The 13,333-nt window shown below is 40.8% G+C and overlaps 3 protein-coding genes across 5 annotated transcripts in view; 2 read left to right on the top strand and 1 right to left on the bottom strand.

Annotated features, from left to right (window-relative positions):
* The window catches only part of ctnnal1 (catenin (cadherin-associated protein), alpha-like 1), a 57,013-nt gene extending 52,919 nt beyond the window's left edge, over positions 1–4,094 (top strand). For both annotated transcript variants that reach the window (XM_060896909.1, XM_060896910.1), the window contains exons 17-19: positions 215–334; positions 1,540–1,623; positions 2,251–4,094. In XM_060896909.1, the coding sequence (XP_060752892.1) occupies positions 215–334; positions 1,540–1,623; positions 2,251–2,412 (366 nt within the window). In that variant the 3' untranslated portion in view covers positions 2,413–4,094. The remainder of the gene's footprint in view (positions 1–214; positions 335–1,539; positions 1,624–2,250) is intronic.
* Positions 4,095–4,244: 150 nt separating this feature from the next.
* abitram (actin binding transcription modulator) lies at positions 4,245–8,383 on the bottom strand. Its single transcript, XM_060896911.1, has 6 exons — positions 8,227–8,383; positions 7,199–7,250; positions 6,982–7,111; positions 6,831–6,907; positions 6,507–6,576; positions 4,245–4,623 (listed from the first exon to the last, which is right to left on the bottom strand). Exons 1-6 carry the CDS (start codon positions 8,291–8,293, stop codon positions 4,498–4,500), a joined length of 522 nt encoding a protein of 173 aa, XP_060752894.1. The 5' UTR covers positions 8,294–8,383; the 3' UTR covers positions 4,245–4,497.
* Positions 7,830–13,333, top strand: part of elp2 (elongator acetyltransferase complex subunit 2) — a 29,242-nt gene continuing 23,738 nt past the window's right edge. Inside the window, exons 1-5 of one of the 2 annotated variants that reach the window (XM_060896906.1) lie at positions 7,830–7,852; positions 8,943–9,100; positions 11,722–11,800; positions 12,478–12,548; positions 12,657–12,798. In XM_060896906.1, coding sequence (XP_060752889.1) covers positions 8,969–9,100; positions 11,722–11,800; positions 12,478–12,548; positions 12,657–12,798 — 424 coding nt within the window. In that variant the 5' untranslated portion in view covers positions 7,830–7,852; positions 8,943–8,968. The remainder of the gene's footprint in view (positions 7,853–8,942; positions 9,101–11,721; positions 11,801–12,477; positions 12,549–12,656; positions 12,799–13,333) is intronic. The other variant, XM_060896907.1, reaches the window with a different exon arrangement.

Here is a 13,333-nt window from a genome sequence, read left to right on the forward strand (position 1 = left end):
AGTTTTCAGATATGTGTATGTATTGTGGAAATGTCAGAAGGTGACTATGTATTTATTCAGGCTGCTGCACAGTTTCATAAGTGACGTTTCATAACAGCTATGTAGCTTTTTCTGTCAGGTACAGAACCTAATCTACTGACTTTTCTGTGCTGACAGCAGCTGGTGAAATTGACTATTAAACTGAAATAATAAATAGTTGTATTTCTTCTCATAGCTGGTGGACGAGGAGAAAATGCTCCTCACGTCTGAGACAGAGAAACTGGCAGCTTTTTGCCAACAGCTACAAATATGTGCCAAGACTCCTGTCCAGGGCAAAAGTGCTGCGTTCCAGAAGGTAACATGCTGCCAAGACCACACAAGAACTAATCTAAAAAAACATTATTATTTTAAAAATATTTTAATAATAAAAAAAAATAAAAATAAAAATGAAATATTACACTATATTAAATATAGCACAATATTTAACTATTTTATGTTATTTTAATCCTCTTGTATTATCCCACAGATACAGATGAATCATGATGTGACTATTTGATCATTGTATATTTAAACATCTTGATTTGCATTTATTTATTAAAACTGCTGTGAGAAAATACATCTAGTTTTAGTTTCATTTCATACACTGATGCATTTAACCAATTTCAGCTTATAAAACATGTAAAATGCCTTTGTGCATCATAAGCATGATCCTGTGTGCCATCACCCTTAGTATATGCTCTTTTATTATCTGCTGATATATGAGGATATTTCAGTAACACTTTACAATAAGAGTACCTGAATAATCCTACACTAATACCTGAATGAATATTTACTTACATATGAACTAATGATGAGTTAAGGCATGTACTAATCACAAACTAATGAAGCGCTAATGCACGAATTCATAGGACTTATTATAACCCTAGTAAATATTAGTATAATATGAGTACAACTAGTAAATATCAGGTATTAGTGCAGGATTATTCAGGTACTCTTATTGTAAAGTGTTACTGAGATTTCAGTCCAAAACTTGCATTTGACAGGAGGTTAAAACTCAGTTCTAAATAGCACTTAACAAGACAATGATCCTAAACATTCAAATGATCACGATGGCTCAGTGTCTCCCCAGTGAGAGCACAATGGTTCAGTGTCTCACCTGGGAGAGCATGATGGTTCAGTGTCCCCCCTGCAAGAGCTTGATGGTTCAGTGTCTCCCCAGTGAGACCAGGATGGCTCTGTGTCTCCCCTGCGAGAGCTGGGTGGCTCAGTGTTTCCCCAGTGAGAGCTGGATGGCTCAAAGTCTCCCCTGTGAGAGCACAATGGTTCACTGACTCCTCTGTGGTATTCAGGAACAGTATATAGAATCTGCTGCAGAGAAAACAATTACATGCGAGTCGACCGGCCTCAGCGATCATCTGTCAAAAGAAGTAAAGATTGTTGTCTCTGGGTGGACATGATTGCTTTCCTGAAACATGGGCTAAAACAAGCGTGCTGTTAAATGTATTTCTGGAAAGCTTGCTTATTGAAAATTCAATCTGTTTCACATATGGTTTTGTGCAGGTGGACTTGACTATACACAATACCAAAGGCGTGATGACTGTGTCGGTGTCTCTGCTACCGCTGTGTAATAAATTCATCGGAAAGGTATTATGACCAAACAGCTTCCAGATGTTTTCAGAACATTTCCATGTTTTTTTATGTGATTTCATGCACAGGAATGCACTAGGCATGATCCATGCAAACAGATTCCACATACATTCTCTAAATGTTGTGCACTTGAATAGCTATAGGACTGAACAGTGTGTGTTGGGTATTAATGACACTTTCATCATATTTACTGGAGAGACAGATTCTGACGATCAAGGGTCTTATTTTGAACTTTTACTTTATATATTAAAAAGTTTTTAATCTCAAAATAAGACTGCTTAACTGCATAAAATAATCTAACATTATCTGAAAAACGCAAAATCCCAGTTAATAAATTGACTTTGTTCTCCATCAAAGAGAGAAGACAGTACGCCATTCATTTAATTTCATATCTAAAACAGACTGGCTGAGAATATTGAACTCATACAGGAGAGAGGGTTAATACTCTAGCCTTAAAGGAACACATTGATGTATATTATACTAAAAATATGAAAGCGATAACACAAGGCAGATCCTTTGTAATTTGCCACACATCAATTTAAACACAACACTGAAAATATGTTGATGGTGGTGATGATGATGATGATGATGCTCATGCTTTTTGTCTGCATCTCTTCCTGTCAGTGTGAATCCGAGTGTAGCATTCTGGATTCCCCTCAGGCCTGGAGAGAGAAGCAGCACACTCCGGTTAAAGATGACGCACTGAATGGCAAAAGCTCCAATGGCTTCAGGGTCAAACCCCTGGAGCAGCATATGGCCAATCTCACCTTCTTAGAAAGCAAGTAGCTTAGAGCCCTTACAGCCCAGAGCTAATGAAACCTGGAGTATTATTCCACACACACACGCGCGCACACACGCACACAGAAACATATGCACATAAACACTTGCTTTGCCACGTTTTGTGCTGTGCAGTGGCTCCTGGCTGCTCTACTCACATACAATAAGGTCCAAAAGTCTCTTGTAACCAAGAACTGTTTTTATCTCAGAGTACATTTCATGAGGTAGCTTTCACAACCCAGGTTATACTTCATTAAAACTTTGATTCAATTAAACAAATAATTATGGCACCAACCTGTAACTGAAATGTAGAAGAAAGCCACAATAGGTCATGTATTACAGAGGCTACAGGTCATGGCTACAGGTCATGGCTCATGGCTTATGGCTACAGGTCATGGTGTGGTTTAAAGAGGAATTTATTACGAGTGCAGCTCAGCCAATCAGATTTTAGAATTGGTTTTATAATACAAAATAGGAATATTAATACTGGTAATGGGAAAAAAAAAATTATCTCCACATTTTGTTTTTAGCTCGTTGATTGTTTTTATTGTAGGATCGGACTCTTTCCCACTTTATACTGTTCAGTTGTTTGTTCAGTATCAGAAGTTAATTAATGCAGTCTTTTGGGGATACCTGCTAAAATTGCTTACAGGAAGTTGAATACACATTCCATCAAAACGATACAAAAAATAATTGTGATGTAATATCTATTTATCTGTCTCTCTCTCCACAGAATTCTCTTCTCTCTCTTAATTTGAAAGCAGTAATGAAATAAGAACAGTTCTCTCAAGACTTTTGGACTTTTGGCAAAGAAACCTCAAATAAACACATGGTTGTTTTCTCTTTACATAAACTAGTGCATGTTATTGGGTCAAATCCATACTGCCCTGCTATTTACTACTGTTGAAAAAGCTAAGCTAAGACCGAGTTTCTATTTTTCATCAAGTGATACTGTGTTAAGAGAATAACTCGAGAGCCTCGGTTGTTTTAGCATAGAACACTGACACACTGTATTTAATGTATCTGCCTCATTTACACGTCGACGCCAAATATGTCCAGTTTCCGTCACCTCTCATGCCGTCAGCACCAGGGTGTGAGGAGCCGTGTCACGGACTTAACGTTCAAAATGCCGAAAACGACTGTGTTCCCATGAATCAGCGCTGAAGATCATCACTTCATTTATTTTATTTTAGTATCAAGGCAACATTCATGGTATTAAAAGTAAAGTTTGTTTGTGTGCTTGTAGTGATAGTAACTGCCTCCTCGTATGGACTGTCCTGTAGGTCACTGTGATTCGTACTCTTACTTGAAACATGAAAGCTGCAGCGAGCTCTGGTACAGAAACTCCATACAATCAGGATGAAGACTTTCTCCAAATCAAAACACGACTGCTGTCTACTTTGGAGCGAGCGCTTCATACGGCATGGTCTTACATTTCCTTTCTGCCTCACGTCTCACTCGTTCAACTGGAAGCTGAGCGATGCGTCCAAAGCATGTGTGTTCGTGTGTGAAGATTCAGAACACACTCGTAATTGTGCTTTCATGAACACTGCAGTCAAACTGTAAGCTTTAGTGATGACTGAGAAACTATCAGCCTGAGTGAAACCAGTTTCAGACCATTCGGATCCTTTTGACAGTTGAATGATTGTTAAAAACAAAGAAAGACTAAATATACAATTATTTTTCTTAAATTGTGGACAGTGTCATTTATTTGTGCATTTACAAAATTGTGTGTGTGTACAGACAAAATATGGTACATACATTAACGCATCATGTAATAAGAGCCAATATTCCCAAGTCTAAATAAACATCTGATTCACTAACTAGTCAGAGATTTTAAACATTTTCGGATTATTTAAATCAGCTACAAAAATGGTCAAACTCTTCATTTGTTCTTTGTATTATTATTATTATAATATTTTATCTAGTATAAAACTATATATTAGAAAGAAAGGAAATAATGATCAGTATGAACACATGCTGGATACAATGAGAGATCCCTTTAGTCTCGGTCACGTAGTCGTCTCTGACTTCTGAAACGTTTTCTTTTTCGCTGAGGTCATGTGTTGATTCGTGTGGATTTCAGAGAGACTCTTACGCTTGAGTACTTCGTTTAGAGACAATGTCCTCATACTGCTCTCTGGTCAGAAGGCCTTTGGTGACAGTTTTGCTCTCTTCCAGTTTGGGTAAGATGACCGCTATATAGCCATCAGTGGAGGGCTGCACAAGAGACGACAAAACATTTACTGTCATTTAAACGCACGACAAAACACCAAATAATAAACACGTACTGGACTGAAGGTACTGAATCTCTTAGCTTTAACTCAGAAAGCACATTTCTGCAAAGTTGGCAAATGAAAAGGGAATCAGTGGCAGTTTCTATTAAATTGTGTTATGGAAAAACCAACTACTAGAACCAAAAGAGGCATCTCCAAAATTAAGCACCCTTCAAGAGACTTGGATTGGGGAATCTATGAATGGTTTAAAAAAACAAACAGCAAAAAATAACAATGCCATCCATGACACATTTGTAACATTACTGGTGGTGTTTATAAGTAACTATGAGGATGCATCCCTCACCTATGGGGAAACACCGTATACAGTACTGTGCAAAAGTTTTAGGCAGGTGTGAAAAATGCTGTAAACAAAGAATGCTTTCAGAAAAATAAATGAGTGTTTATTTCTGTCAATTTACAAAACATAAAGTGAGCAAACAAAAGAAAAATCTAAACAATATTTGGTGTTACTACCTTTTGCCTTCAAACCAGCACGAAGTGATGGCACGGCCCCCACAGAGCCCTGATCTCAACAACATCGAGTGTGTCTGGGATTACATGAAGAGACAGAAGGATGTGAGAAAGCCTGTGGTTAGTTCTCCAAGATGTTTGGAACAACCTACCAGCCGAGTTCCTTCAAAAAACTGTGTGCAAGCGTACCTAGAAGAATTACTGCTGTTTTGAAGGCAAAGGGTGGTGACACCAAATATTGATTTGATTTAGATTTCTCTTTTGTTCATTCACCGCATTTTGTTCATTTATGAAAATAAATGTTTAACACTTCCATTTTTGAAAGAATTCACACCTGCCTATAACTTTTGCACAGTACTGTATAATACACAGCGATATACAAAATACATCACCAGTTAAAAATAATGTGCACAATAAATAAATGTTTCATAAGGACACAATATCAGATCACAGGAACATGTTGATTGACATGTTTATTGTGGTTTATTGTGGTGAAAATTGTGGTTTTAAAATCAACTCCTAAAACAACTCCATAATCAACTCCATACAATCAGGATGAAGACTTTCTCCAAATCAGAACACGACTGCTGTCTACTTTGGAGCGAGCGCTTCATACAGCATGGTCTTACATCCCATGACAAGCGGTTTAGAAGGGTTTAGTTAAAAGACCTTCCTGTGGGCAATCCGCAAAATGCAGCTGCTGAAACTCATATCATCTCTACAGACAGAAATGTGGATGGATGAACTCAAATATGAAAACACTTTGCAGTTTGTGGATGGATGGCACGGATGTAAGGTAGTAAATATAGAAACATGTATTTTACAGAAAATAAAAACTGCACTCCATAAAAGTAGTATTGTGTGAAAAAGAAATGTTTAAAGTGTAACGTTCGGATTCCTCTTCACTGCACCTAATTAACACACCAACATCCATCCGTATTTTGTGGAACTTATACACAGAGTCACCAGGAACCTGGAGTTTATCCCAGGCGACTTCGAGCACATGGTAGGAGACACCCATGGACAGGGTTCTAATCGACTGAGGGGCACAATCACACACACACACACACACACACACACACACACACACACACACACACACACACACACACCCATTCACACACTACAAACAATTTAGAGATGTGTTTGGAGTGGAGGAGGAACTTGAAGTACCTGGAGAAAACCCATGAGGTGCGAGGTAAATGTGCTAACCATGACCTGGATACAGGATACAGGTCTAGGCTTCTATCTATCTGGTCCCAGAACATGTGGAGAGAGAACCTAGTAACGATTTTATATATCTTTTGTCAAATTGTGAGCTCTGTGATAAGCTCCTGTATGGATCATTATACTTACCTTTTCAAGTAGCAGATCAGGACGTTTCAGGATATCTTCATTGACTTCTAGGAGGCGTCCCCTGATACAGCTGAGAGAAAACCCAAACAAGGAACAAAGCTGCTTTAACTTCTGCATTAACACATGATTAATTAGTGCAGTAGGTATCAGGTGGCTGTTTTTTTTATTTAATCCCACTCTTCCTTTACCATTTGCCATATCCTGACATTTTTTTTACATCTCTGGTGTGTTTAACTTTGTGCCTTAAGACTGTGGCTTAAACTAAATGCATCTCTCTGTTGAGTTTTGCAGTATAAAGCTTCTAAGGTTAGATATGTAACTCACCTGAAGACGGTGTACTCTGTATCATCTGTACATGTTATTCTGCACAGCGGTGCAAACTCTGTCAGGAACTGACCACCCTGAAAGAAATTATCGATAATGATCGTATTTGCCTCTACAGTATTACGAGGGTCAGCAGCAGAAAATAACTCACTCTCTTAGATTTGCCTGATACTTTGTTGTTCAGGCGGCTGCACCCGTCACTGATGCGGTAATCGATGCTCTTGATTTTGCGCCCATGCTGGAGGATAGGGTGAGACTCTGCAAGGGTGACGATGCAGATCCTGATGTAAAAAAATAAAAGCAGTCTTTAAATCACCCTTCAAAATAATTAAATGCATGAAAAAAAATAGTCAAAAGCTGATATCGACCTGTTTGAGTGCTGTAGGACGCAATGGTCTTCACACGATCTTCCTTTCAAATCTGAAAGCGAGTCAACAAATCACCAAACTGCAAACTTTCAATTCAATTCAAGTTTATTTTCATAGCGCTTTTTACAATTGACATTGTCTCAAAGCAGCTTTACAGAACATAAACATAGAACAAAAGGTTATTATAAAGAATAACATAAAGATTAATAGAATGCAAAATTTGAGATTAATATTCAATATATGTAGTTCACAATGTGTATGTATTTATCCCCTATGAGCAAGTCTGAGGTGACTCAGGCAGCAGTGGCAAAGAAAAACTCCCTTAGATGGTAAAGGAAGAGCCCTTGAGAGGAACCAGACTCAAAGGTGAACCTCATCCTCAAGCTTTACAAGGATGTCCTGATGTTTTAGCTTTTAACATTTACAACATTTAGCAGACGCTCATATATCTACAGCGACTTAACATTACCTCATTTTTATACACCTGAGCAATTGAGGGTTAGAGGTCTTGCTCAGGGGCCCAACAGTGGCAGCTTAGTGGACGTGGGATTCGAACTCACAACCTTCTGCTAGGTAGAAAAACACTTTAACCACTAGGACACATCACTGCATGTTCTAACCAAAGCCAAAACACAGCCTGAGCTTCACATACTGGTAGGATTACTATACTTTCCAGCCTCCTCATGCTCTTACTAAACTACTCTATGATGTTGTATTAGTTGCAGTAACTAAGGACCAGTTTCTGTCCTACCAGCACTTCCTATCTGGCAAATATTGTCTCTGCTGTTCTGACTCTCTGCTTTAACTTCCTCTGTAAGCCAACAGGCATCATCAGCAGGTGTATAATCTGACATGTCAAGCTCATAAAAGTCAAATTGTCCTTTTTTTTAAAGCTCTAGTGTGTTTATTTTGAGCAATATGGAAATGATGGACAGTCTCATGGCATGTTTACAATAAAACCGTCTCTTATTCAGTTCAACATGTAAAAAACAACAGGCTTCCAAACCAAGTAAGTGAACTGATCTCACCTGTTTTATACCAGCGTTTATAATAGCGATCAATAACAGATGGCGCTCTGTCACGTGTTCCTTCCATCGCAAACACCAACACTAACTAATACACCCTCCTAACACCGGCTTCCATGACGGACCACAAATCAAGCTGCACACTTTGTCCTACACTTATTAGGAACCGGACGAAAACATAGACGTTTTGTTTATAAAATAACAACATAAAGTGCTCAAAATATAACTATTGGCTTGTCTGTCTTTATTAAAAGTCCCTATTGTACGAATTATTAGAAAAGCAAAAAACACAATGTGTAGTGGCCCAAACTAGTTATTAACAACCAGGTTATTTATGATCGTTACACATCAATGTGTTGCCAGATTATATTTTTTATTTCCACCATCTACTGCTTTCTAACTGCTGTAGAGTTATAATTAATACATTAATTGCTGAATAAATCAATTCATTTTTAACTTTAGATGTGTCAGTTACGTTACTATTGAAAGGATTGTTATTTTTTTTACATTTTTTTTTATGTTTTTACTATTTTTGTATAGATACATGTTATGTTAAAAAACTATTTATGAAATATTCTTTTAAAACTCCTGCGTTAACCAATAATAAGGTTGCTTTTAAATATACGTATATAATTGCATGATATCTGGCTTTAAAAGCTGCAGGTTTTGAAATCAGCGTCTTAAGTGGTTTAATTTCAAAATACGTTGTTCTTGTGCAGATCTGGCAACCCCGCTGACAGCAAAGATGGCGACCCCCGTAATGACAACATGCCATGTAGCGTGTTGTGCAAACCGGACTCCACACGTTCTCTCCTGGAGCCGCAGGGATTTAATCGCCTTTGGGACGTGTAATTCAGTTGCACTGTATGATCCGGAGGTAACTGTTTTTAGTTTGTCTTTTTTTTGTGAGTTTATTTTTACTTAATGTGTGCGGCGTCTCCTGGTGAACTCGCATGTTATAGCTCTGAACTTCTGACAGCAAGCTACAGAAAAGAGTTCATTTATTACACATAAAGCTTTGTTCCAGAACGATACCGACATCTCAGATTTATAAAACAACAACAGCAACAACAACAAACCCCCCCACCCACCCACCCACCACTATCACAGTTGACAGTTAATATTCTTACCATCAATTATTCTGTTGGAAAAATATACATAAGTCGCGTATTTTCATCCATAATTAAACCCAAAATCTAATAATTTAATCTAAATCATTTTTAATACAAGTAAAGTGATTGTTTTACTGTGAATTCACTCAAAAGGCAAGAAGACATGTTACAAAGTCATTTCTTTATTATTTAAACAAGATGCTACTTTGCACTATTATTAAAAAGAAAAGTTTTTTTTTTCTCCCAGTAAAACACGTATAAATGTAAGTGTAATAATTGTAATGATTTAATCCAGTTTTATAATTAGTTTAAAAAAAACATCCATCCATCCATCCATTTTCTACCGCTTATCCGGGGCCGGGTCGCGGGGGCAGCAGTCTAAGCAGGGACGCCCAGACTTCCCTCTCCCCAGACACTTCCTCCAGCTCTTCCGGGGGAATACCGAGGCGTTCCCAGGCCAGCCGAGAGACATAGTCCCTCCAGCGTGTCCTAGGTCTTCCCCGGGCCTCCTCCCGGTTGGACATGCCCGGAACACCTCTCCAGGGAGGCGTCCAGGAGGCATCCGGAACAGATGCCCGAGCCACCTTAGCTGACTCCTCTCGATGCGGAGGAGCAGCGGCTCTACTCTAAGGGAGCACCCAGCCACCCTGCGGAGGAAACTCATTTCGGCTGCCTGTATCCGGGATCTTGTCCTTTAGGTCATGACCCAAAGCTCATGACCATAGGTGAGGGTAGGAACTTAGATCAACTGGTAAATAGAGAGCTTCGCCTTACAGCTCAGCTCTTTCTTCACCACAACAGACCGGTATATCGACCGCATCACTGCATAGGATACACCTATCCACCTGTCAATCTCCCGCTCCATCCTTCCCTCACTCGTGAACAAGACCCCAAGATACTTAAACTCCTCCACTTGAGGCAGGAGCTCTCCACCAACCTGAAAAGGACAAGCCACCCTTTTCCGGCTGAGAACCATGGCCTCGGACTTGGAGGTGCTGATTCTCATCCCCGCCGCTTCACACTCGGCTGCAAACCGTCCCAGTGCACGCTGACGGTCCTGATTTGATGAAGCCAACATCATCTGCAAAAAGCAGAGACGAAATCCCGTGGTCCCCAAACCGGACTCCCTCCGGCCCCCGACTGCGCCTAGAAATCCTGTCCATATAAATAATGAACAGGACCGGTGACAAAGGGCAGCCCTGCCGGAGTCCAACATGCACCGGGAACAAGTTTGACTTACTGCCGGCAATGCGAACCAAACTCCTGCTCCGGTCATATAGGGACCGGATAGCCCTTAGCAGAGGGCCCCGGACCCCATACTCCCAGAGCACCCCCCACAGGTCGCCACGAGGGACACAGTCGAATGCCTTCTCCAGATCCACAAAGCACATGTGGACTGGTTGGGCAAACTCCCATGAACCCTCCAGCAACCTGGTGAAGGTATAGAGATGGCCAGTGTTCCACGACCGGGACGAAAACCGCATTGTTCCTCCTGAATCCGAGGTTCGACTATCGGCCGAATTCTCCTCTCCAGTACCCTGGCATAGACTTTTCCGGGGAGGCTGAGGAGTGTGATCCCCCTGTAGTTGGAACACACCATCCGGTCCCTCTTCTTAAACAGAGGGACCACCCCAGTCTGCCAGTCCAGAGGCACTGTCCCCAGCCGCCACGTGATGTTGCAGAGGCGTGTCAACCAAGACAGCCCCACAACATCCAGAGACTTGAGGTACTCAGGGCGGATCTCATCCCCCCCCCCCCCCCACCCCCCGGTGCCTTGCCACCGAGGAGCTTCTAAATTACATCAGTTACCGCAGTGACCTCAGCTTGGGGGATTGACGAGTCCACAACTGAGCCCTCGGCCTCTGCTTCCCCACTGGAAGGTTTTTTTTTGTTTTTTGTCTTTTAAAAAAAACCAAAATCTAAAAAAAGCAATAAACTGCAATAAGAATTATTTAAAGTTTCATTTATAAACTGTAAAAATTTTGGTTTTTGAATTTTAGAAAAAAAAACTAATTTAGACTATCAGATATAAAGATTCTGTGGTGTTTAATGTATATCACTGTAGTAAGAGAGGTTTATGAAAGAAATAGGCAGTATTATAGCCATAATAACACAAGTTAATGTTTTACATTTATTTATTTAGGAATTTAATATATTTGGTTCAGATAATGCTGTGGTCATAAGTGGACAAAATCAATAAAAGTAGCACATTAGAGTAACTAGTTTCATTCCATTTAAATAGCTGTAATAACCCTAGCTACAGTTCTCTGAGTTTATTGAAACTTTTTTGAGCATTGTTGTCACTCCTGTTTGATTAGGCATTTCATTTCATTATCTGTCAGGAATCTACTGAAAATATAACTTATGTTATGACTCTGTTTTCCAGCAGGTGAAAGTTGTTGAGCTCCTGAATAAGCACAGTGGCAGGGTGAACACAGTGCGCTGGATTTACAGGGAGGACTGTGGTAAGCATGAGTTCATTGAGCACTTCCTCCTGTCAGATTACATCCTGGTTATTAAATTTTTTGTGACACTAACTGATCAGATGTGTCTTTGTGTGTATGGGGCTATGTGTGTGTTGTGCATGTATATGTGCACACCTGAGTGTGTGTACGTGGCTCTGTGTGTGTGTGTGTGTTTGTGTGTGTGAGGGGGGGTATGCAGCGCCACCGCTGTGTGTGTGTGTGTGTGGGGGGGGTGTTCCCTCTGGAGGGGGTCTCTGTGTGTGTGTGTGTGTGGGGCTCTGTGTGTGTGTGGGGCTCTGTGTGTGGGGGCGCTCTGTGTGTGTGGGGGGCGCTCTGTGTGTGTGGGGGGCGCTCTGTGTGTGGGGGGCGCTCTGTGTGTGTGTGGGGCTCTGTGTGTGGGGGGGCGCTCTGTGTGTGTGTGGGGCTCTGTGTGTGTGTGGGGCTCTGTGTGTGTGTGGGGCTCTGTGTGTGTGGGGCTATGTTCTGTGTGTGTGTCTCTGTGTGGGGGGGCTCTTTGTGTGTGGGGGCCCTGTGTATGTGTGTTGGCGCTCTGTGTGTGTGGGGGGCTCTGTGTGCGGGGGGGCTCTGTGTGTGTGTTGGCGCTGTGTGTGTGTGTGTGGGGGCTCTGTGTGTGTGACAGATAGATTTTAGCAGTAATTGTGAAACTCTTCTTGCAGGTCTGGAGACACAGCTGGTATCAGGAGGCTCTGACAGTAAAGTTATTGTGTGGGAGGAGCAGCATGGGCAGGTTTGTATCTCGTGTGTTTAGTGTGAATGAACAGTGTGAGATGGATGCAGTGATATTATGCTGTGTAGATTTAGATTTATTTAGTTTTCTGGCCTTTGTGTGTTCCAGTTTGCTGCCTCTGCAGTGTGTTCAGGACACATGGGTCCTGTGTGTGCAGTGGACGCCGTACAACTGTCTTCCTCCGACTCGCTGCTCGTCTCTGCAGCATCAGACTCCACCGTTAAACTGTGGATGTACAGCAGAGGGAAAGGTGAGCACTGCTTTTTTCCTTTCTTTTTTAAACAGATATTCACCATATGTTTGAGTATGTAACATAAGCTTGACTTCCATGACGTGTAAGTGTTTCAAGCCTGACATCTACTGGTAGTTACCTTTAGAAACATATAGAAAACGCCAAGAAACACACAAAGTTTCCCACTGAACATCATTTATCATTATCAGTAGTACATTTAAGCGGCTTACATGGAAGAAATATTGCGCCACAGTACTGGAAGACGTTTGTATGATACCCAACATGCTGTATAAGTTAGCTAACAAGTGACCAGCAAAATAAAATAGGGCCGCATTAAAACTAAAAGATAACTTAAATGAAATGATGGTATTTTTGTTAAGAACGTAAATGAAATTTGATGATACTCTTATTTAAGGAGCCCAGTGGGCTACTAGTTAGCAGGTTTGCTTCAGACTCACTGGAGATTCACTCGGGGGAGATTGGAGTCTCTATACATTCCGTAGCCTGTGAATGGTTTTGTGTGTGTGTGTGTGTGTGTGTGAGCACAGTGATG

The sequence above is a fragment of the Tachysurus vachellii genome, chromosome 21 (assembly GCF_030014155.1).
Source record: "Tachysurus vachellii isolate PV-2020 chromosome 21, HZAU_Pvac_v1, whole genome shotgun sequence".
In the NCBI taxonomy this organism is placed as follows: Eukaryota; Metazoa; Chordata; class Actinopteri; order Siluriformes; family Bagridae; genus Tachysurus; species Tachysurus vachellii.